At 49.3% G+C, this 22,136-nt stretch overlaps 1 protein-coding gene across 2 annotated transcripts; it reads right to left on the bottom strand.

The window, feature by feature from the left end:
* Nucleotides 1-1,457: 1,457 nt before the first annotated feature.
* CPA4 (carboxypeptidase A4) lies at nt 1,458-22,136 on the bottom strand. Of its 2 annotated transcripts, XM_007078094.3 has the most exons (11): nt 22,069-22,136; nt 17,399-17,480; nt 16,848-16,982; nt 15,649-15,747; nt 12,749-12,850; nt 11,330-11,434; nt 10,478-10,588; nt 8,739-8,829; nt 7,320-7,519; nt 6,263-6,347; nt 1,458-1,730 (listed from the first exon to the last, which is right to left on the bottom strand). In XM_007078094.3, the coding sequence occupies exons 1-11, from the start codon at nt 22,134-22,136 to the stop codon at nt 1,543-1,545; spliced, it is 1,266 nt and encodes a 421-aa protein (XP_007078156.1). In that variant the 3' UTR covers nt 1,458-1,542. The 2 variants fall into 2 exon arrangements, with proteins under 2 accessions (XP_007078156.1, XP_042833354.1); XM_042977420.1 differs by lacking the exon at nt 15,649-15,747.

Raw genomic sequence — 22,136 nt, 5'->3', positions numbered from 1 at the left:
GACCGACGTGAGGATTCAATCCACTAAACAGTTACATGCCATGATGTAAATTAATAAATTCGTATTCTGATTTTATCATCTGCCTCATCTGAGCTCTGTGGGCGTGAGTCAGCATCCCCAAGTCTAATCAACACGGATACTGAGAATATCAAGCTTCTGAGCTGAAAAACTAAGAACGAGACCCAGGACCAGAGCAAAATCACCAAGGTAACACTGCCCTGGAGGCCCCTGGGCCTGATGGACAAGGCCTTCCTACATGTCACGCGATACAGACGGGGATTAAAATTGACATTTGACATTTGAAAGAGCTGCATATTCAAAACCATGGCGTGGTTCCATTCAGGTGAAGGCGAAGAATAGGAGGTGATCATGAGACTCATACTGAATATTTATTGGCCAAGAGCACACACCAGATGCCGCACAAATCCTAGGCAGAAGGATAAGATTTACGGACACGTTTGAAAAAAAGGGGGGGAAAAAGGACAGATGGTACGTGCTGAGGAGGAACGGAACAAGAGAAGCCTGACTGATGAATCCTTGCTCCATCTTGACGCCCATGGCCCGGGATGCAAAACAGAAGAAGTTGACTTTAAGACCAAAAGAAACACAAGGTGCACCAGAGCACAAACAGGAATGTGCCGGGGTGGTGAGATTATCCAGGCCAGAGGAGTGATTGAGGACCTGTAGGGCGAGGGCAAGATCTTTGAAGTAAGTTCAAAAGGCAAAGTAGAGGTGAGCCCATTAGGACAGATGGGGGTAATTCAGCCATCCGGCTATTAGCTCACCCCTTCATTAAGGGTTCCTGGGTGAGCGGAACCTACACTGACACAGATCCCCTTCTGCGATCCCAGTTCCACCGCCTAACAAAGGGAAGACCGTGATCGGGACTGTTGTATCTGGGAATTTGGGGCCCAGTGAGGAGAAATGATCCACTACTTTGTATCAGACCGAAACCAAACAAAAACCAACAAAAGAAAACAAAAGAGGAAGACCTCCACGGATAGCCCTACAAGATTTATTTTTCAAAGACAAATATATTCAAGAAGGAGTGAGATAAATGAAAGGAAGCTCGGTGTCATCTCAGAGACTGATCTCAAAGACGGGCCATGGTCTCTCCCATGGTGCCTCTCTTGGGGCCCCAGCAGAGCAAGGTCATCAGCTAGGCTAGATTGGATAAGGCTAGAGAACCATGTTCAATGTCTTTTTGTTCCAAAAATGAGGTAGAGGCATGCCACCCAGTAAGGAGTGACCCTACGTGTGGCCTACCCAGACAATCACATGAACGGAAGGGCCTACGAAGGGCCCAGTGAAACAGCAGGACCAAAACACAGCAGGGTAGCAGCAGCACCTCTCTAAGGTCCACCACCAGAACATACGAGCTTCAAGGATGAGGGCCGGAGAGGGGCTGCCCTGCGTGCCCCACAAAGAGCCAGAGGGCTCTGACTCACGCGTGAAAGAACAAGCTCCCTTTAGTAGTGCTTTAGCGGGCAGGCAGACGCGGGGATAAATGACGGAAGACAGGGTCAGGGTGGGGCTCTTCGTCTAGTAGACGTTGTCCCGCACATGCTCCATGATGGTCTTCAGCCCCAACCAGGTCTCCTCGGCAGTGGGGATGATCTGGTTGGCTGGCAGGAGGAAGCCATAGTGGCCGGTATCTCTCAACTCAAACGTGAACGCATACTTGATGCCATTATCGTATGCCCAGTCAACGCTGCTCCCACTAGCTGGGTCTGTAAGTCAGAAAAGAAAACACTTTGAAGCCCAGCTTCTTTCAGGGTTAGAAGGGAAGGAGCCAGGGGTTCAGCCTGCCCGTGATTCTTTAGGGACCTAGAGTCCTTTCTGTAGGTCATCAGGCCTACGACCCATGAACACTGGCCTGATGAGCATCTTCAACAGTCTCAAGCCAAGAGATTTTTAAACCCTTAGGCCCACCTTGTCACTAACTCACTGTGGAGACTCCTTCAGGTCACTCAGAACCAGTCTGCACAGAGTATGATAGGCAGCCCCCGAGACAGCCCCAGTGATCCTTGTCTCCTGGTCTTCACATCCTTGCACGGTGCACTCCGACAGTGAGTAGGGCTGACCTGGCCTGGGTAACTGACAGGCGGCTACAGAAATGATGGTGTGTGACCTTCAAGGCTAGACCAGAAACACTGTGGCTTCCACCGCGCTCTCTTGGATCATTCGCTCTGGGGAAAGCCAAGTAGGACAGTCAGAAAGCGTCCTACGGTGACGAGGTCTATGTAGCAAAGAACTGAGGCGTCCTGCTGATACTCAGCACGCTTGGGAAGCACCTGAGTGAGCCACTTTAGAAGCAGACCTATCCGGCCCCGTCGAGCCTTTAAATGACTCTAGCCTTGGAACTAGACTAGCAACCTCAGGAGAGGCCCTGAGCCAGAGTCACGCAGCTAAGCCATTCCTGAATTCCTAACCCAGGGAAACAGTGGAAGAAAATAAATGTTTATATTATTTTCAGCTGCTAAGTTTTAGGATAACTCTTTACATAGCAAGAGATAAGGGATACACGGAGAGAAAGAGGCATGCCCTTGAGACTGTCCCTTTGCCAAAAGGCTGGGGAAAGGAAAGAGGCCTACCTTCCTGCTACTTCCCAGCCAAACTCTACTAGAGCAGAAACTGGCTAAAAGTGCAAAGTGTGGGTGACACTGAATCGCCAAATAATGACGTCCACAGCAACTATCATTTCTTGAACATCCACCACGAGCCCGTCATTATATTGGAAAGTTTACGTGTATGACCTCATTAATCTTTAAAAACCCCAGTGAGGGGCGCCTGGGTGGCTCAGTTGGTTGGGCGTCCGACTTGGGCGGACTCAGGTCATGATCTCGCGGTCCGTGAGTTCGAGCCCCGCGTCCGGCTCTGTGCTGACAGCTCAGAGCCTGGAGCCTGTTTTAGATTCTGTGTCTCCCTCTCTCTCTGACCTTCCCCCATTCATGCTCTGTCTCTCTCTCTCTGTCTCAAAAATGAATAAACGTTAAAAAAAAAAAATTTTTTTTAAATAAAAAATAAAAACCCCAGTGAGGTGGGTAACACTGTCCTTATTTTTCAGATGAGGAAATCCAGGCTCAGAGTGGGTAATTTACCTAAGGAAATACAGACGGAAAATGGCAGGATTGGAATTGAAACCCGGGTCCCTCTGCTGATAAAAGCCCGTGCTTTCTTCAACCTCCTCCCAGTCCATTGAGTAGAGTACACGTCTGTTAAATGAAGACATGGGTTCCTTTTGTTTTCCCACAATTCCTGAGGGTTGTTTCCCATGATAGCATTTGTGATTTTTCTAGAGATGCTGCTTCTACTGCGATGACACGCCCCCTGAGGTTATGGAACAGACCCTCCTATAGTCTCCGAAATCCTTGTGCGGTTACCACGTCCTTCTCTACCCTGGGAAAAGGCTGAATAAAAAACAGATGATGGCACCAGAAATTTCTAGAGGTTATTTATATGGCAAACTCAAGTATTTCAGAATACCTTTTGAATTCAGGAAGGAGCCAAGAAGATCTCTGCTGAGCAAAGTGATCAAGTGCACGTACTTCACTTTATTTGGGTCTCTGCTCAGAATCTACCCACTCTTTTAACACGAGTGGGAACACACTACTAATATGCTATTAAAGACACACGTAAAAAAAAAAAAAAAAAAAAGACACACGTAGGGGCACCTGGGTGGCTCAGTCGGTTACGCGTCTGACTCTTGATTTTGGCTCAGGTCGTGATCTCACAGTTCATGGGATCGGGCCCCGAGCTGGGCTCGGTGCTGACCATGCAGAGCCTGCTTGGGATTCTCTCTCTCCCTCTCTCTCTTTGCCTCTCCCCCACTCATTCTCTCTCCCTCTCTCTCTCTCTCTTTCAAAATAAACAAACACTAAAAAAAAACCCAAAACTGTCTTTTTAAATTAACATTGGAAAATTATTCCCCATCAGCACATATAAATGCACCTCATTCATTTGTGGGGGGGGAGGGGGCATACTGTCTCACCATGTGAATGCTTTTATTCAGTACTGTACTGATGGACATTTAGGTGTTCACCAGTCTTCCGTGACTATAAACGATGCTGTCATGAACATCCTTCATCCTCACGAGTCAGATGAGCCCAGAGAACCTGTGTCCAAGCCCTGAGTAGACCAGAATCAGTGAATGGAAGGGGCGAGGGTTGCTAGAGGCAGGTGGCCTGAAGCCGCACAGTCTGACCAGAGGAAGGGGACATGAAAACTCTTTAACGCAGACACAAGAATTAAAGAAGCAAAATGGGCTGGGGCTGTCCAGCACAGGGATTGAAAACGCGGCATGGCACAGAAAGCCTTCAGGACATAACCAATGATGCTCAGAAGGCCACTCCATCATGAAAAAAAGGAGCTTAAATCTCTTGTCCATGCTCTGTTTAAGAAGGCAAGAAAGCAGGGCACCTGGGTGGCTCAGTCGGTCAAGGGTCCGACTTTGGCTCGGGTCATGATCTCACAGTAGTTCGGGCCCTACATCGGGCTCGCTGCTGTGTGCACAGAGCCTGCTTTGGATCCTTTGTCTCCCTCTCTCTTGGCCCCGCCCCCGCTTACATTTGCACGCTCTCGCTCTCTCTCAAAAATGGGAAAAAGAGAAAGAAGGCAAGAAAGTATGAAATTCACTTGACAACTGTTTTCAGCTAAAATGGGTAATCTAAGAAAAGGTCCAGCACTTGAAGGGACGAATGTCAACTATTCGTGTAGCACATGCAATCATAACCCATAAAATTGGGGTGTTATTACACAAAAATTGATTACATTTTGGAAAGCCAAGGGGGCAGACAAAGCCTTTAAAGAATACAGAAGATGCACTCTGGAAAGACTTAGGAAATATTATGTCTCCTGGACGACACTCAGGAGAGCCTTCTTCCTCTCGCTCTGGAGGAGTCCGACGAGTATCTCTTGATTTTGGCACAGCTTAAGCTGGAAAGAATGCGTTTGATGTGGGACGACAAGGCCATCTTTTAAACTGGAGTTTGACCCCAAAGCCCCGACTGTGGTGACCCACAAAGCTCTTTTGAGAAGGCCTCGTCAAAGGACTCCTACCAAGTCTCTCTAGCTCTCTGTAGTCCCGAACTCTGTCCTCACTAATTAAGCAGAGAATGGAGACTCTCCTGACGTGCTTCTCCTCTGAGGAGGCCCCATTTAACAACACTAATAACAATAAACCATGAATAATTAATGGACGGTTGCTGCAATTAGCCACACAATGACAACATCAGGCTAATTGCTTTATACAGCACGGTGGCGGTGGCGGTGGCCATGATGGCAGCGGTGTATGAAAGGCAGACAAGAGGGCTGAGGTCAGAGTCCAGAGGGCCCAGCAGGGCGGATGGAGCATCCTCCCAGAAGGGGAAGGCGAAAGGGACAAGCTAGCCGAGGATGAAGCAGTTGGATGGCACGGTCATGGGATGGAAGAGGACAGAAGTATCAGCAAGTTTGCAGGGGCTCTGAGGGTGGACCAACTGTCGGAAAGTTGCCTACAGAGGAGGCACTGGGGGGGGAAAGAAGGGCGCCATCTTAAAAGGTGCCAGAATTGTGCTCCTCGTGTTTGTATTTTTACTTCCCCTTGATAGCTAGACTCGTAGAGAACGAGAATATTCTTCAATTTGACCTTTAAAGATCAGGCTCACAGAATAAGGGAACCGGAAGGTTCTCAGCAGGAACAGAGTGAAATGCTCAGATGAGACACTTCAGTGAGAAACCAGAACAAAGGTTGAAGCTGTAGGTAATGAGCCTCAAGACCACCTTCAGGTTTGGAGTCTCGGTAGAGGTTTTTTGGGGGGGCGGGCGGTTCGGCTTGATGTTAACCATTGCACAGAAGATCCCAGATCCCAGCATGCTGTGCTCCAACACGTGCTCACTACTGACGGGAAGGTGAGCGAACCCCCCTCCCCACCCTCAGTACCACCACCTCGGTCTGCCGATCCAAAGGTGGCTTTCCTTTGAATTTTCCTTTGAAAATCCTACGTCAGGATCTTTCCTGGAATGTGAGGAACGCAGTCCAGCAGGACTCACCTCACTGTGGGCGTGTGATAAATGGCCCAGCAGTGGTGACGGTACCGATGAGGACGACACCTGCAGCACGGACGATCACACAGGCTTGACACAAATCTGGTCTACCGCTAACAACTAACAATCCGGCTACAGTGCGGTAAAGCCTAACTTGCAGCTCTTCTCCCGCTTCCTTCTTCTCAAGTTTCCTCTCAAAGCATTTTCTAAATAACCGATGCACACAGCGAGTACTTACAGACAGTGGTGCACGTAGGACCCACTTGGTACGTCGTGCCCGACAGGGAAGCCAGAGCTTTGGCTGCACGCCTTGCCACCTTGTCCTAGAAGGGGGAATCGGCAGAGTGAGAAAGAATGGATCCCACAGCCTGACATCCCCCAGCTGTTCTGCACTGCAATGGTATGGAAGATTCTCGGCCCCTCCCCTGGGTTTCCCTTCTGGTCTCCTTCCTTCCCATCCAACCAGAGCCAAAGCCTGATACACAGAGATGTGGAGGGCTGCTCACCAGCCCATTGGGAATCTAGTAAATACACCACCATCTTCACCCCTCCCGAGGGACGGGAATGTCGTGGTCGTGAACATGTGAGAAGGCCAAGTTACGTCCCAGAGGAAACCTTCTAAGAGTTGGGCGTTCCCGGAGTGGAAGTGAGACAGGGCCACCGTATGTGGATGTGCCCTATGCAGAATGCCTGTCTGAGACCAGAATCTAGTCCACACCTAGCATGAGGCCTGCATCTGCCGGGAGGCTTATAGGCCAGCTATGGCCCTGGGCAGGGGGGCGCTCTCGAACCGACCAGCACAGTGGGAGAAGCGCGCAGTCGCCCTGCAGGTGCAGCCCTGCTTGAGCCAGTCCACCCTGAGTGCCTGTTCACATCCTGGGGCGAGTCACTGTATGTGACACGGAGCACCCCTAGGCTGTAGCCTGCACCCTACTTAAGTTATACCTTGACCAGAATGAGGAGCACCTCCCCCTGACCCTCCACAGTGCCACCCACAGTTCTTGGCAAGCAGTGGGTCCGTAACACATTTTGGTCAGAAAAATAATTGAGAAGGAAAGGACAGGTGCAGGGTACAGTCCTTGAAACTCACAGCAAACACAGAAATAATGAGAACGGACTTCTACCTGCCCCCAGGAGGTCTGATGGCACATTCCAAAGGGCAGAGAGAGAAGACCCGGCCCGATGAAATAAGCCCAAGCTCCCGGACTTTCCCTATAAGCTGGAGAACAACCACTGTGGCAGCACCCCAGGGTCAAGCAGGCCCAGGGCTCGGTAGAAGGTAGCCCATCACTCACCAGCTCATCAGCATCTGGGGCCTTCTTCACTGTGTATCCATACGGATACATCAGCAGCTGTGAGTAGCTGTGCAAGTCGATGAAGCATTTGAAATTCCCATGTTCTTGGATGAAATCTACCACCGATTTCACCTCCACTTCCGAATTGGCATGGGGTCCGTGGTATATTTCAGAGCAAGGGTTGTCACTGGCTCCCTCTCCTGTGGGGGGTGGGGAGGTGGCCCAAGCAGAAAGATTAACCCGTAGGCAAGAAAACAGAAATGCAGGACACTCAACCCAGAAGAAGGGCGGAAGGCGTTGGCAGTGGACAGGTCAATGCTAGAACCCCCCGCAAGAGACTAGTCAGTCCACACTCTGCGTACATGGCAGGGAGGGCGCAGAAGTGGGAAGTTAGGGTACTGCATCTGCCTCCAGAGGAGGAAAACTGGGAGGAATCCTTTAAACGGATAGAGTTGACCTTGTATTGTATCGCTCAACAGTTGTCATAAATAATTAATATCATACCTGACAATGGGTTGTAATTAACAAGTATTCGAGATAATTAATATGAAGACCAATTAATAACGAAAATGACTCCATTTATTCTGGTGTCAACTCATTCTCTTGGTTCAGATCTTAATGGCCAACGGCTGCCAAAAATAATCTATTGTTGTGGCCAAAGTCTCGTATTTGACAGGCATTTAGAAATACTGCCTTCTGTACTCCACAACAGAGCTCCCTGAGGTATTTGGCATGAGTGTAAAACCACCCCAGTTGTGGGAAGATCTGACTTCACTTTGATGCCCTCAGTTCCCACATTTCTATCAGCTCCTTTCCCACAGACACATTATTGTCCCCGCCAACGGTGTGTGTGGCAGGCAAGCTGCCCTCTTGCGAGTTACCACCAGGAACCCGTCCATCTATCCAGCCACCCGCCCAAGAGAAGCGGGGTGACCAGGGTATAAGGCATGGATCTGTATATCCAAGACTACAACAGTTTCTCAAACATTAGTGTTCTTTCCTTTTTTTTTTTTTTTAATTTATTGGGGGGGGGGGGGCAGGAGGAGGGGCAGAGAGAGAAGGAGACGCAGAATCTGAAGCAGGCTCCAGGCTCTGAGCGGCCAGCGCAGAGCCCGACGCGGGGCTTGAACTCACGAACCGTGAGATCATGACCTGAGCTGAAATCAAGAGTCTGACACTTAACCAACTGAGCCACCCAAGTGCCCCAAATGTTAGTGTTCTTTTAGGAGAACAAGAATTGCAGAGTTGCTCCTTTTCAGAATTATCCAAAACAAGAAACACAAAAACCCAAGACATAGTGTAAGGGACTGGCCCAAGTCTCTCAGTGAAGCAGGAATGGAGCCAGCCTAGAAACTGGCTCCCTCGCCGCCACCTGGGAGCCCTGTGGTCCAGGCTTTGAAAACCATGTCCCCAACCTACCTGCAAAACTAGCATTCCAATTTCTGTTTGGATCAGTACCAACGCAACGGCTTCTAGGATATATGGACCGTGTCTTCCTCCATAATCGGTTCTGAAAAGTCCATCAAGAAAGGAACACACATCCAGAGACGGGTCAGGGCACAGGAGAGGCGAAGGTTTTCTCTGGGGTCTATGATGGAGACGGGCACCACCGAGGGGGCAAGCTGCTTGTGGCTCTGCCTGGAGTTTCACCGGGGCTCCGGTCCTCAGTGACTGAGCCGTCTCCGCTCATCTCCCAGGAAGGAAAGGCTTAGCCCTTCTGGCTCAGAGAGAAGGACTCCCCCAAAGTGTCCTGATAAGAACCTTATTGGGGCGCCTGGGTGGCTCAGTCGGTTGAGCGTCCGACTTCGGCTCAGGTCATGATCTCACGGATCGTGAGTTCAAGCCCCGCGTCAGGATCTGTACTGACAGCTCAGAGCCTGGAGCCTGCTTCCGATTGTGTCTCCCTCTCTCTCTCTGCCCCTCGCATTCTGTCTCTGTCTCTCTCAAAAATAAACATTAAGGGGCGCCTGGGTGGCGCAGTCGGTTAAGCGTCCGACTTCAGCCAGGTCACGATCTCGCGGTCCGTGAGTTCGAGCCCCGCGTCAGGCTCTGGGCTGATGGCTCGGAGCCTGGAGCCTGTTTCCGATTCTGTGTCTCCCTCTCTCTCTGCCCCTCCCCCGTTCATGCTCTGTCTCTCTCTGTCCCAAAAAAAAAAAAAAAAAAAAAAAAAAAAAAGTTGAAAAAAAAAATAAACATTAAAAAAAAATTAAAAAAAAAAAAAAGGACCTTATAATGCGAGAACCAGCCTGATACCACCTGAACCCACCGGATAACTCTCGGTTTCAGCAAAAGTAGGACAAACAGACATCATATACCCAAATGATCGCTGGCGCGAGTGACAGGAAGTGCACAGCAACTATTTTATTCTTGCCTAAAAAACCAACCTGAATCCAGTCAAACTTCAGGATCTGACTGCCAGTGAATAGGAAATATGGGGGATCCGGAAACAAATGACACACAACAAAGAAGCCATCAGCCAAATTCGGAACGTGAGACATTCTGCAGGACAATTTACTCGATTTCCCCAACAAACGAATGACATTTTAGAAGATGCGTGTGGGGCGGGGGTGGATAACTGCTGTAGATTTAAAAAGCCTGCAGAGCGAGAACAACCAAATACAAGCACAGGCCTTATGTGGGTACTGATTTCATTAAATTGAGTCAAAAGACATTTTAAAGATAATTGGGGGAATTAGATGATATGAAAGAACTTCCATTCATTTTTTAAAAGGTGACAGTGGTGTATTGTTTGGGTTTTTGTTTTGTTTTGTTTTGTTTTGTTTTGTTTTGTTTTAATTATCATCGACTAGAGATGCATACTAAAGGAGTTCGGGGTAAAATAACCTGATGTCTGGGATTTGCTTTTAAAGAAAAGGGGGGAAAGGTGTGGGAGGGAAAGAAATGAAAAGAAGATTGGTAAAGTGTTGATAATTATTCAAGAGCCATGACAGGGAGTTCATTAGACTCTTCTCTCTAACAAAAATATTCCCTGGTGACTCTCGGCTCAGAGAGAGACTGAAAAACGAGAGCCCAAGAGAGCTCCTAACATGCACATGTGTGCGAGTTTTCTCCACGTTCATACAGCTATGCAGGCGGCAAAGCAAGGGATTCAACCAATTCTCCTTAACTCCAAGCCCGGCCCGCTCAGTATTACTCACTTGACTTTGTGTGTACACATATCCATCAGGATTGGCCACAGGCAACAAGAAAATATCCATTTTCTCCAAGATGGAGGTGATGGTTGGGTCCTTCCCGTAATCAGATGCAATCTGAGCAGAGACGAGAAGCTCGTCAGCGATGCCAGGGCAGGCTGGGGTGCTAGGTCTAAGCCGGTGTATCTTCCCCAGATGCCCCTCTGCAGCCTCCCTGCCGCCCTCATAGACACGGCCCCGTGCAAAGCTCTTGGAGCACTTCGAAACCTGGGGGCACATGGCTCAATGAGGACGTCAACATTTGCAAGGAGTCCAGGGCTGCCTGGTTCATTCATTCCTTCCAGGGGGTGGGAAGAGGGGAGGGAAGAGCCACATATCATGATAGTTTGGGGGGAATCTGGGCCCCCACGCTAAAGCTTCGGGAAAATAAATCCTCCACGCGCAGCACCCTTCCTCTCCCTAGCGCTGCCTTAAAGCAGACCCTCCGGAGGGACACGGAGACAACATGAGGTCCTCGAGGGTCTGGAGGGCTAGGATGGGACTGAAGGCAAAGCTCGTCTGAGTTTCACTGCTGAGGAGACTCTGCTCCCTTTCTGCGGGGCTGACTGCGGGTCAGTGTTTCGGGGCCACCTCTGCAGCTCATTAGCTTGCTCGTTGCCATGAATGCACTTTGTCATTTAACCGCAGTGCCCTGACCAAGGGGCTCTGACCTCTTGCTTCTCTGATCCGAAAAGGCCCCCAGCCTACTGTGTCTATGCAGAGTGCCTTCCCACCTCGTCCCCCAGGCCCAGCCTCATGGGATGCTGCGGGGGCACCCCTGGCCCACCGGAATTCTCAGCTAATACCAGGCGACATGACCTTCCTCGCAGTCCAGATCGCCGTGGCCACCGAGATCCACTCCCGGGAATGGATGCCTGCGTTCAGCCAAACGGCCGGCCGCCGCCCGCCTTCTGCAGTGCCGAACTGTGGAAGGAGAAAGAGGCCAGAAAATGACCCTCCTGCCCACGTCTCCACTCACCTCTCCTCTCCCCAGCTCACCCCTATTCATTTAATCCATTTAAGATAATTCAGAGACCAAATGTTCCTGAGGGCACCATCTATTTATCAGGCTTCTCCGTGACCAGGGAGCTTAATTGGTTGGCTGTCAGGGCCCAGCCGAAGCTCCGGGCAGCTTGAGCTGCCCCCGGGTTGGAAGCAAATGGGAAAGGGAAACAATTGCTATTGTGAATTATAATGCCAGTGTGATTAGAGATAATATTATGTCTCTTGAAAGACCTCAAATGGTATCCTGACAGAGAGAGACACAAAAGTGCATGAACCAGCCTGTTCTCGTTGATGCAATAAATGAATTCGATTTTAAAAGGAGGAAGAGAGAGGTTCACTATAGCTCTTTGTAAATGGCATGAAATGAATTCTGGCTCCCGCCTTTTAGTGTGGGGCTGGGCCGCCTTGGGTCAGAGTGTGGTGCTAATGAAGCCAGAGTCTGCATCAGATTGGCAAATAATCTAAATTTATGGGGATTATTTTAGGGCAAGCAGTTCAGTGGCAAATCTCCTCCGGCTGGTAATTCAAGCACCGCTACGAGCCAGGGTTCCTCACGGCTTATACAAAGCTAAGGATTTGACAAATGCTTAGCACCATCAGTTGCTCCGTGGTTCCTATCTCCAAATTCCTTTTATTCCTTTGGCTGGATTATTTATGTAATTTATGTCCCTGCCATAAATTCCCTACCTCTTTTGCCAATATAGACCTGAATCTGTTAGAAATATCTAGAAATTAGGCTTTGTGCAGCCAAGGAGCATAGGCTGGGCTTAAAATTACATCAACCCTAAAATTAGCTTCCTAGATTGCTTTTCCAATAAGTACCCCTAAAAGCAGAAGAGAATTTGTAGAACTATCCCCATTTGTCTTACTTTACAGAGGTAGGAATGAGGGCAAAAGACTGTGGCCCATCTGAGAGCTTTCTGGAATACTAATCGAACCCACCCCACGCCCACCCCCACTACCCCTCACCCCCCACTCCCTTTGATCCTGCCTTTCAGTCAAAGCTTGCAATGGGATGGATTCCTTCTAAGTTCTAACTCGTTCCACATTAGGCAAAAGCAGAGGACTCTCTGTCAGACCAAACCTGAACCCCAGTAGATGTCTCCCCACGCCCCTGAAGTCAAGGAGATCCTAAGACGCTGTCTCCTTCAGAGGCCTGAGGGCTGGGTCCTAGACACAAGGGACCAGGAGCCTGAGTCCAAGTCTGGCCCCTTGAAGAGCCTGGGGTCTCACCTTCAGTACATACATGGACCGGTTTTCAAATGAATGCCCAATCTTCACTCTGCTCGCCAGATCAGGAAAATCTCCAGCAATGCTATCCATCTCATGATAAATCTGAAGCACGAAAAAGTGAACTCAGGGGCGTTGAAAAATTTTGTTCAGCTCTGGGTAGGTATCTGCGAATTTCATCTTACCGATCTCAGTGATTTCTACCAGCCCTGTGATCGTGGGATTGGCAACATTATCGCCCTGGAATACTTATTCTTGAAGAACTGCCTAAAGAGTCCTTTTCAACAATATTCTAGAAAATAACACATTTTATTTGTCCATAAAATTATAGGCCACTAACCTAGAGAGAGACTTGTGCAGATACTTCTCCAACAGTGTGGTGCCTTGCGCCATATACTAGACTGGATAAATCAGCAATTGCCCCATTTAGCCAAGGTTCTTGAAAAACGATCCTCTCTAAGCTTTTCGATCACTTTCTCCACGAGGTTTTTTTTTTAAATTACCATACGCCCTATGTGTGTGTGTGTGTGTGTGCGCGCGTGTGTGTGTATTTGTTTTATAATGTGCATATGTTATGTATTCTACATACATACCATATATTATGTATGTTATATCACTGGAATAATGCACCACAAAAATATACTACGTACACTATAAAACAACCCAAAGAAACAAAAACATTAATAATTGCATTAATAGTAGATATACACATATATAGAACGTCAATAGAAGTTGTAAGGTTTCTTCCTCCATCCCAGTGAGGCGTCTTCCTTACCCCCTGTAGTGCAAGCACCCCACTTTGGAGATTCCTCTATCGGCCTTAAGAGAACAAGTGAAGCACTGTAAATCATAGTTACAAATGCTTCCATTTGTTTTCAATTTTTTTTAATTTGATTTCAATAGAGTTCATCCATCTTAGTTGCTCAAACCTCTTGAGGGTCAAAAGAAGGAAATAAATAAGTTTATATTTAGACCTTAAAATTGGAAGAGGGAGCTTTACAGAGGAGAAAAACGTGCAGTCAATATAAAATAAAATCAAGCTTCAATGGTTTATCAGAGCTGCAGTCAATATGGCAGACTGAGCAGAGAAGCAAGAGACCGACCCCCCCCCCCCAAGATGCATAACAGCAAGCCAGGCAAACTACAATGAGAATAACCCACAGCCAAGTTTAAAACTCAAGAAAGGAGACACCGCAGGGGCAAGAAATGAAAAGGGAACAATTAGCCATCTGGGTGCAAGGTAGAAAACGCAACACGGGGACCAAACACCTGCCATGGGCACTGCGGGTTTGCGGCAAACCAGGAATAGCAACATAGAGCACAGGACCCGGCGTGGGCAAGGGGCTGGAACTTGACAGCTGGGAACCAGCCCTTCCAGCCACGAAAAGGGCCTGGAAACTCTACCTACTGACCCCAGAAAGTGAAGCCAAAGCCGGAGGCCCGCACCGAGCCAGGACAGGCAAGAGAGTCACCCAGGTAAAGTTACAACGCCAAGCTATATCCGGAGGGAGGGGTCCAATTCACACTGCCGGCATGAGGGGAAACTCGGCCGAGCAACTGACAGAAATAACAGCAAACATGAGATTCCCACCAGAGACGTAAGAAGGCCTAAGTGGCTACGGGATGAGAGCTCTTCAAAGCTGTTTTTAGAAAGAACTACATGTGATAGAGCCAAGAGGGAGATAGCACACCAATGCCCAGCGGGGGCCCTCACGGGAGGGGTGGGGGTGGGGGGGACACCTAGAGCCAGAGGGCAAAAGCAAGTGCTTGAGAGAGTGAGGATCCCATGGCAGGCAGGCGAGGGGACGGAGTTCCTGGGGTCTTGGGTGACATTTGCAACCGGTTAAGCTCAGCTAGGGAGTGGCCCACGTTAACGAAGCTAACGTCATGGGTTTGATCCCTGGGTGAGCCCTGAGCTCTGCTTTTGTCCATGGCCCGGGACTGAACTCCTAACTTTATCCAGCTGTTCTGCAGATGCGTGTCATTGGTCACAAGAGGGATCAAGGGCCAGTGCGGTTGGAAGTATACACAATAAACAAAGCTACTGACAATCAGGGGAAAGAAGTGAAAACAGTTGGTCAACCTTGGAAATCACCCCTCATCTAGAAGAAAAACGACTCAAAGTATATGCCTCATGCAAAGCGTGCCAGGAACACCGTCTTTGGATAAAAAGAACAACATGTACGCAGGTACAGGAAGGAGAGTAACAATTTCGTTTTGAGGTGTTGTTCTGAGCTAGAAGAGAGCTTCCAGACTAATGCAGAAGACATCGAGGGTCATAACAAAACTCTGCTATATGTGATGCGGTCCCCTTCTCTAGCCCCTCTTGATTCCTTGAGTTCTAATAGCATATTAAATTTTTCTGCTCCAAGTGTTTTATTGTACGGGTTGGCTTACCTTGAAAGTCAGTCATCTATATAAAGTGGTTTTTAACTAAACACAGCACCAAAACACATTAGGGAACAAATATACGTTGTAAGTAATCATGATAAATGAGTGGAAATATTTGGTTAACCTTGGAAATAACCACTTGTCTACTTGCCTGGAATAAGTAACATTTTAATCTGGGTGAGTAAAATACAGGGATTATGGTGGGGTATAAGAAGGTTGAATTACAAGGACGGAAATGATTGTAATTATTCCATGGTTTTCTTTAAGGGGTTGCCTTAGAAAAGAAGGATACATGTGGGAGAAAATGTTCAGTTGTGTTTCACTGTGCTCTTAGGTGCTGGTGGGAGATAAATGACCCAAGAATTACGAAGAAATTGAAGCGTTCACATTGTAGCCCCTTAGTAAAAGGGTGTTGTGCTAAGGACTAACACCTACCTCCTGGAAGTAAGAAAACGGGTCACAAAACCCAGGGTTCTGACGACCTTTCTCTTAACCTGCTCTGAGACACTTACCGCTTCCAGGGAATGGTAGGCCCCATAGTTGAAGTTATTACCGCTTCGCTCTTGCCCCTCATTGTGTTGCATTTCTTCATCTTCATGATCTAAAAGGGCCTGAAAAAAGACACGGCAATGTCGTGAAGTGACCCACTGGACATGGAGGTTCGTGTTGTTTCTGCCATGTCTTGGCACGAGCTGGCCAAGAGGGCGGCACCCTCGTCACACAAATGCCAGGGTGTAAAAGGGGGTCAGATTTTTTTCTCCATATCTATAAAAGCTTACTTCTTGGCACCCGATGTACATCACCCCATTCGAAACCCACTTACTCCCCAAAAGCAACATATGTGCTATTTGGTTATTCTACGCTGTGAATTCTCTAGGCATCAGCCCGCATCTGGTATCCAGTGCCTCTGAAATACACAGCTTGGGAAACCATTCAGAAACAAAGAAATTCTTACAACCACTCATACTTTGAAGGCTCCTGGCAGATGTCTGTGACATGTGAGGATGATTAATAAGCTCACAGCTGGTCACGCCATCAGGAAACTCCCGGGCCAAATCACCAATTAGTCCATAACCCACCTCGGTGAAGGAGAGAACATGAGCCAGGCACTGTCCTGCTGCTCAGATACAGGTCGTGAGGCTGGTGTCTGGATGGGTGGTGATGTCCCCTCTGCTGAGAACTGTTGGTGACATTCCCTCTTTCTCAAAGGGCGCTTTTCATGACTGGTCTCCGACACCCCCCCCCACCCCGCATACACACGCACACTCTTTTCTTCCCTCCTGACTTCAAATACGAAAAGGGACGGAGGTTTAGTACTTGCGGGGCACCTACGACAGACCGGGCACTGCTGGGCATTTTACATGCGCTTAATCACTTAATTTTCTCAACAAATTGTGGGAAGTAGGTCCTCCCTGGTGCCATTTTACTGAGGAAGAAGTGGAGGCTCGAGACATTAATAGCATGTCCAAAGTCACACAGCTGGTAGTTAGCAAAATCAGGATTTGGATCCAGATCTGCCCAGTTCCCTAACCGACATAATGCTCTTTTCTACTACGTGTTCCACTAACAAGTCACTGCACTTGACCTCCCTAGGCCTCAATGAGCTCATCTATAGAATGGAGAAGGATAAGACCAGGATTTGCACGCGTCTCGGATCCACTCTGGATGCTTTGGCCTATGCAAGACCAGTTAGGGACCTTGCTCTACCCACCTGCAGGTCTCCGATGGTCACTGAGTACTCTAAGCCCTGGGACTTCAGGAAGGATTTGACTGGCTGCAGGCTGACAGATGGGACCAGGACATCCACAAGACGACTGAAGGTGGAAGGAGCTTTCCAAACATCGAGCTGAAGAGAACAGAAATAAAACCAGGTTAAAGGACAGTTCAGGTAAAAGGCACAATGAGCTCATTCTTCTGGAACAACTGCCAAAAGCCAGGGTGATCCCTGAGGAGCTGGGCTCCGCCCAAGGGCAAACGCTGCCCTTTTCGCGGCGGTGTCTGGTCAGGCCTACGCAGAAGGCAATACCTGGCAAAGTCCAAGAAGTAAAAAGTCGATGGCAGACAGAAAGATGGAGCCCACTGCTGAGGCCTCCCATCTCCCAGGACAGCAGCGCTGTGACCTACAGCCCTCTTAGGCGTGCGGAGGCACTTGACTGATACAGGACTACGCACAGAAACTCTTCAGGAGCAACCTCGCCAGCGGCGCTAATCGTCTCTCACCAAAGTCAGAGATACCCAAGAGGACTAAGAAGAACCAGGTACCTTAAAGTTGTCTGAGTTCACTAGCTGACTTAGTTTGCTGATCTCGTCTCCATTTCTGACGTTAATCCTAAAAACTTGGTCCCTGGAGGGGGAGGGAAAAAAAAAAAGCAAGAGATAATGGTCAGCTTTCAGCTGGCAGATAAACCCCAAGCCTACTCTCCCAGACATAACTGGGCCGAACGAGAGGAAACGGTCTAGTCTTTGGTTATAATGTATAGCCATTAAAAATAAGACTACGTGGCAAATGTGAAAAAGGGCTTATAGTATAACTTGAAGGGAAAATATTAAACGAAAGAGCAGGACACAAAATTGTATGTATGCCATGATTACAAGTATGGAAAAAGCAGATGCATTGGAAGAAAAACAGACAACGGAAATATAGCAAATGCTGACAGTGCTTATGTCCGGGTCGTGGGATTATGGATGACTTACTTTTTTTCCCCTTGTATCTGTTTTCTGTAATGTGGTCATATTACTTTATAATGAAAAACATATATATTTTGCAGAAAGGAATGTTCCTGAGTTACACGCAAAGCTAACTCAAGACATAAAGAAGCACTTCTTCACTGTCAGGGGCTAGGACTGAAACTCTGGCTAAAGGTCCGTGCTGGAAAGAGCTGGAAAAGAGAACAGACCTTCTGTCCTCGGAGGGTTATTAGCTATTTGCTGGGTGGTCTCTCAATCCTGTCCGGCTCCAGAACTCTATACAAATACGAATTACAATACGGGCTAGGGTGCTGGGGCTGACTTGGGATTCAGTCCTCCCGAGGGGGCCCTGAGAAGGCCCAGAAGGGAGCCGGCCAGTCCCGAGCCCCCCTTTGTCGTCTGTCCTGAACTCGCTTCGTGTACACCATTTAGCTTCCGCAGCAGCGGCAGGGGCAGAGGCCCCCCGAAGTCCTGTGTGTGGGCGGGAGAAGGCCGAGCCTGAAAAGCTGCCTTTGTGCCCTCAGCCGGCTCAGGGAGCCAGGGGAGCCATTAGCCCGTTGCTAGGTGACGGCCCGAATGAATCCGCACTCAACGCTGTCACATGCGTCATCCCTTTACACGAATGAATGCGGGAAGAGCTGCTGGAGAGGGCTGTGGGCTGAAGGACCTGTTGACAGAGAAAATGGTTCTGTCACAGGGAGCTAAATGTGCAGCCTCACGTGGCAGATCCGCATCTTCTGATCAGAAAACCGGCTCGATCCAGATGGGGCTCTCAGGGCCTAACTTTGTTCTGGGAGGTTCTGGAGAATCTCCAGGGGGTCGTCTAGTCCAGCCCCGAGGAGGCAAGGGTTGCTTCCGCTGCGGGGGGGAGGTCTGGTGGAAATGCCAATGCCAAGGGCTCACTTTCTCCCAAGGCGTCCAGTCTCCACAGGGTCCTTGGAGGTGGGCAGCTGAGCCCATCCCCCCGGAGCTGTTGAGGCCACACTGGAGAAGCCACTGGCTGGGCTGGGGCGGTGGGGGGGGGGGGGGGTCTCAGCCTGAGCCCAACAGGCTTGCCAGGAGTTGAACTGCAGCCCTAGGAAGGTGGGGAGTCAGACTACCATTTCCCGGACGCAGGCAAGCAGCCTCGCAAAAAAGGAACAGGTTGAAAACAGAAGGGGAATCCTTACTCCTGGCTAAGTCCCGGGCCCCATCTGCCGAACTTACGCTCTGTCGCAACCCACCCCCAGCACTCCAGAAACGAGGAGTCTTTAAAATGAGTGTTCTAGAGAGCACCTGTGCACTGACATCTCGATTGGCAAAATGAGGCATCTTGTAAAACACAACGCTGACTAGAACAATCATAAAAAAGGAGTGGAGGGAGGAGGAATGGGAATAGAAAAAGAAAAAAAAGGAACCAAGAGCAAGGAGCTCTCGAGAGTATGAACGGCACGCTACACGTGCACCCCGAACGTGTGTTTTACTTTCCCAGGGTGGTAAGTTCACAACAGCACGTCCACACTCCTGGGCATAGTCCACACAGCAGCGGAACACAGTGAATCGAACTGGCCCTGAGCGTGAGTAAATCCACAGCACATTTCATCATACCCTATCAGCCAAGCTACCGGGGATAAAGACACAACTGTGGGGTGCAGGGAGGCAGGGTCGAAGGGCTGGTGCGGAGTGGGGCCCTTCCCCATCTGTCTCTCCTCCCCCTCTCCCTCCTACACTCTCTCAGCGCCAGCCTCACCGAAATCCCAAATTCACTGCGTACTTTGCCCTTCCGTGCCTTTGCCCATGCTGTTCCCTCTACCTGGTTGCTAGCCCTTTTCCTTATCTTCCTGGCAATCTCACACCCAGGCTCCAAGAACCAATGTCATCAGCCATGAGGTTCTCCCCAACCCGGAGGCAACGTGAGGGATGGTCTTCAGATGGCCCTAAAAAGTGGGGGGGGGGTTGAGGGGATCTAACATCATTCTCATAAGCGTAAGCCCGCCAGTGCCTAGAAGCAGAGAGAACATAAGTAGGTGCCGGGTGAAAGGCAGCCATTTTCTTGCCCTAATTGTCCTTGTCTCTGTTTGCAAAATGCTCCTTCCAGGTCCTGGGAGTGTGGGTGGCCGAACCCAACCTATCTCTGCCATCTGGAAATCCAGTCAAAGACCTCAAACTCTTCCTGGAAATGCAAGATTGGTCCGGGACAGGGGATATATTGGGATTTGCAAGTTGCCACGTCTACCCCTGATGCTCCCCACAGGTGATCTCCGCGCTCTTGCTAACTCTGGTCCTCTTCCACACCTCGGGCTGTCCCGCTGCCACCAGCGCGATGGCTGGTGACCTCCTCTCACTCACCCTCACACTCATCCCATGTTCTGGACGCCCTAGTGCCAAGCTTCTATCCTTCCCCCATTTCCATGAGGGCAAAGCCAAGAGGCCCGGCCCTTGTGCCTTTCTCGCCCAGATCGCCGGCCGGGCTTTGCAGCCACCCCAAGACATCATTTCATACTTCCTGTTCTCTGCCTGCCCTGCACCTCTAGGCATCCTGGCCGCCGTCCATCCTTCAGATGGCCGAAGACCAGGCCACGAGACCCCAGCAGAGTGAGACACACTGGGGAAGTAAGGAGTCAGGTGAAAGAAACACAAGCTAGGGGGTGACGGGGGCGGGGGGAGAGCAACCATTATCTTCATCTCCATCACTACTGCCCCCCAACCCCCAGCCAAGCTGGGTTCTGGCTTCCTACCACATGAATGCCCAGAAAGGCCTTGCTAGAAACGTTCACTGAGCCAAGTGTCTGGGACATGTCTATGGACCCTAGGAAGGATTCCACCACCACCCTTACTGGGTTCCCTACTATAGGATGAGAACAGATTGGGGGGGTGAGGATGACAGCAGCAGTTAAAAACAGCTGTAATTAGCTCAGGCACGCAGCCCTTTCGGTGCAAGTCCCTGTGGCGGGCGATCGAGTGCCGGGCCCGGCTGTCTCAACTCAGGGGTCCGTCCAGTGCGCTGTAAGCGAAGTCTGTATCCGGAGAAATAAAGATTGTTCCAGCCACGTGAATAGCTGCAGTGAGAGCCTGACGGCTCTCTGTGTCAGCCCACATGGCAGCGAGCATAGTTATTACACACCTACTGCTGAGCTGCCTGCGGAAAAATCTCCTTCTCTGGCCACCTGCTATGCCCAACCCCTCTGAGCTCTTTGACAGTAGACACCGGGGGTGAAAAGAAATCATCACCATAAAAATTACTCAATCTCGTATAAGTAATTACGTCAGTAAACATCCCCAAAGTCCCTCCAGCCAGATAGTATATTAGAGAGTAAACTAACACATATAGACATATCTGTGAGATACGGGATTCTGTCCGGAGACTAACTTGGGTGATAGCAAAAGGGTATGGGTTTTGCCTCCAGAGTTGCAGCTCCCCTGCTTACCAGCTAAGTGGCCTTGGGCAGGTTCCTTAACCTTTCTAAGGCTGAGTTTTTTCATGTCTAAATTGAGGAAAATAACACCCCTGCCTGGCAGAGTTGCTGCGTGATCCAAAAGATAATGCACATGAAAGCTCTTTGCAAATGGCAAAGCATTATGCGGTAATGAGTTACTAGAATTCAATCTTCTAGCGGGGGACCAAGGCACCCCTTCATCTCACCTACCTCCCAAATGTCCTCTCCACTGCAAAGCGCAAAGCATTCTGCAAACACACCGCACGCACACACACACACACACACACACACACACAGTGTACAAATGTATCCTTCTGTGTCAATTTTCACAGCTGTGGCTAGGCAAGACCTATGCAATCTCCACGTCCCAGGCACTGATGAGAAAACACCAGCTCTACAAAGCCTTCACCATTAACAAAGAGGTGAAACCAAAAAGCCTAATAAGACCCAAGTTTTCCCCCTAAGCATGGCAGAAATTAGAAACACTTTCTGGTAATTCTCAGTAATTCATAATATAGAAGAAAGTAGGAAAGGCCTGGAACTGACCTTAAAAATAAGAACTAGGAAGTAAGAGAACTGATGGGAGATTAGGGAGCTGGGGAGGGACTGTGGCGCCCACCTAGTCCTGATTTCACAGATAAATTGAGCCTGAGAGAGAAGGAACTTGTCCCAGAAGGACTGGGACAGAAGCTCATGTCTTCTTTCCCAATGCCACTCCACCTGAGATACAATCAGCCATTCATTTTCAAGTCCATTTGGCTCCTATATCTCTGAACTAGCCAAATAATAATAATAATAATAATAATAATAAGTCCAAAAGGAACTTACCCAAAAAACTTTTCTCGGCCACAGAAGCTGAGCCCAATAAGGGCCCCAAGGAACAGTATCCACTTCAT

The sequence above is a fragment of the Panthera tigris genome, chromosome A2, assembly GCF_018350195.1.
Source record: "Panthera tigris isolate Pti1 chromosome A2, P.tigris_Pti1_mat1.1, whole genome shotgun sequence".
NCBI classification, from domain to species: domain Eukaryota; kingdom Metazoa; phylum Chordata; class Mammalia; order Carnivora; family Felidae; genus Panthera; species Panthera tigris.
The sequence above is the reverse complement of the archived record's forward strand: the minus strand, read 5'-3'. Positions and strand labels throughout refer to the sequence as shown.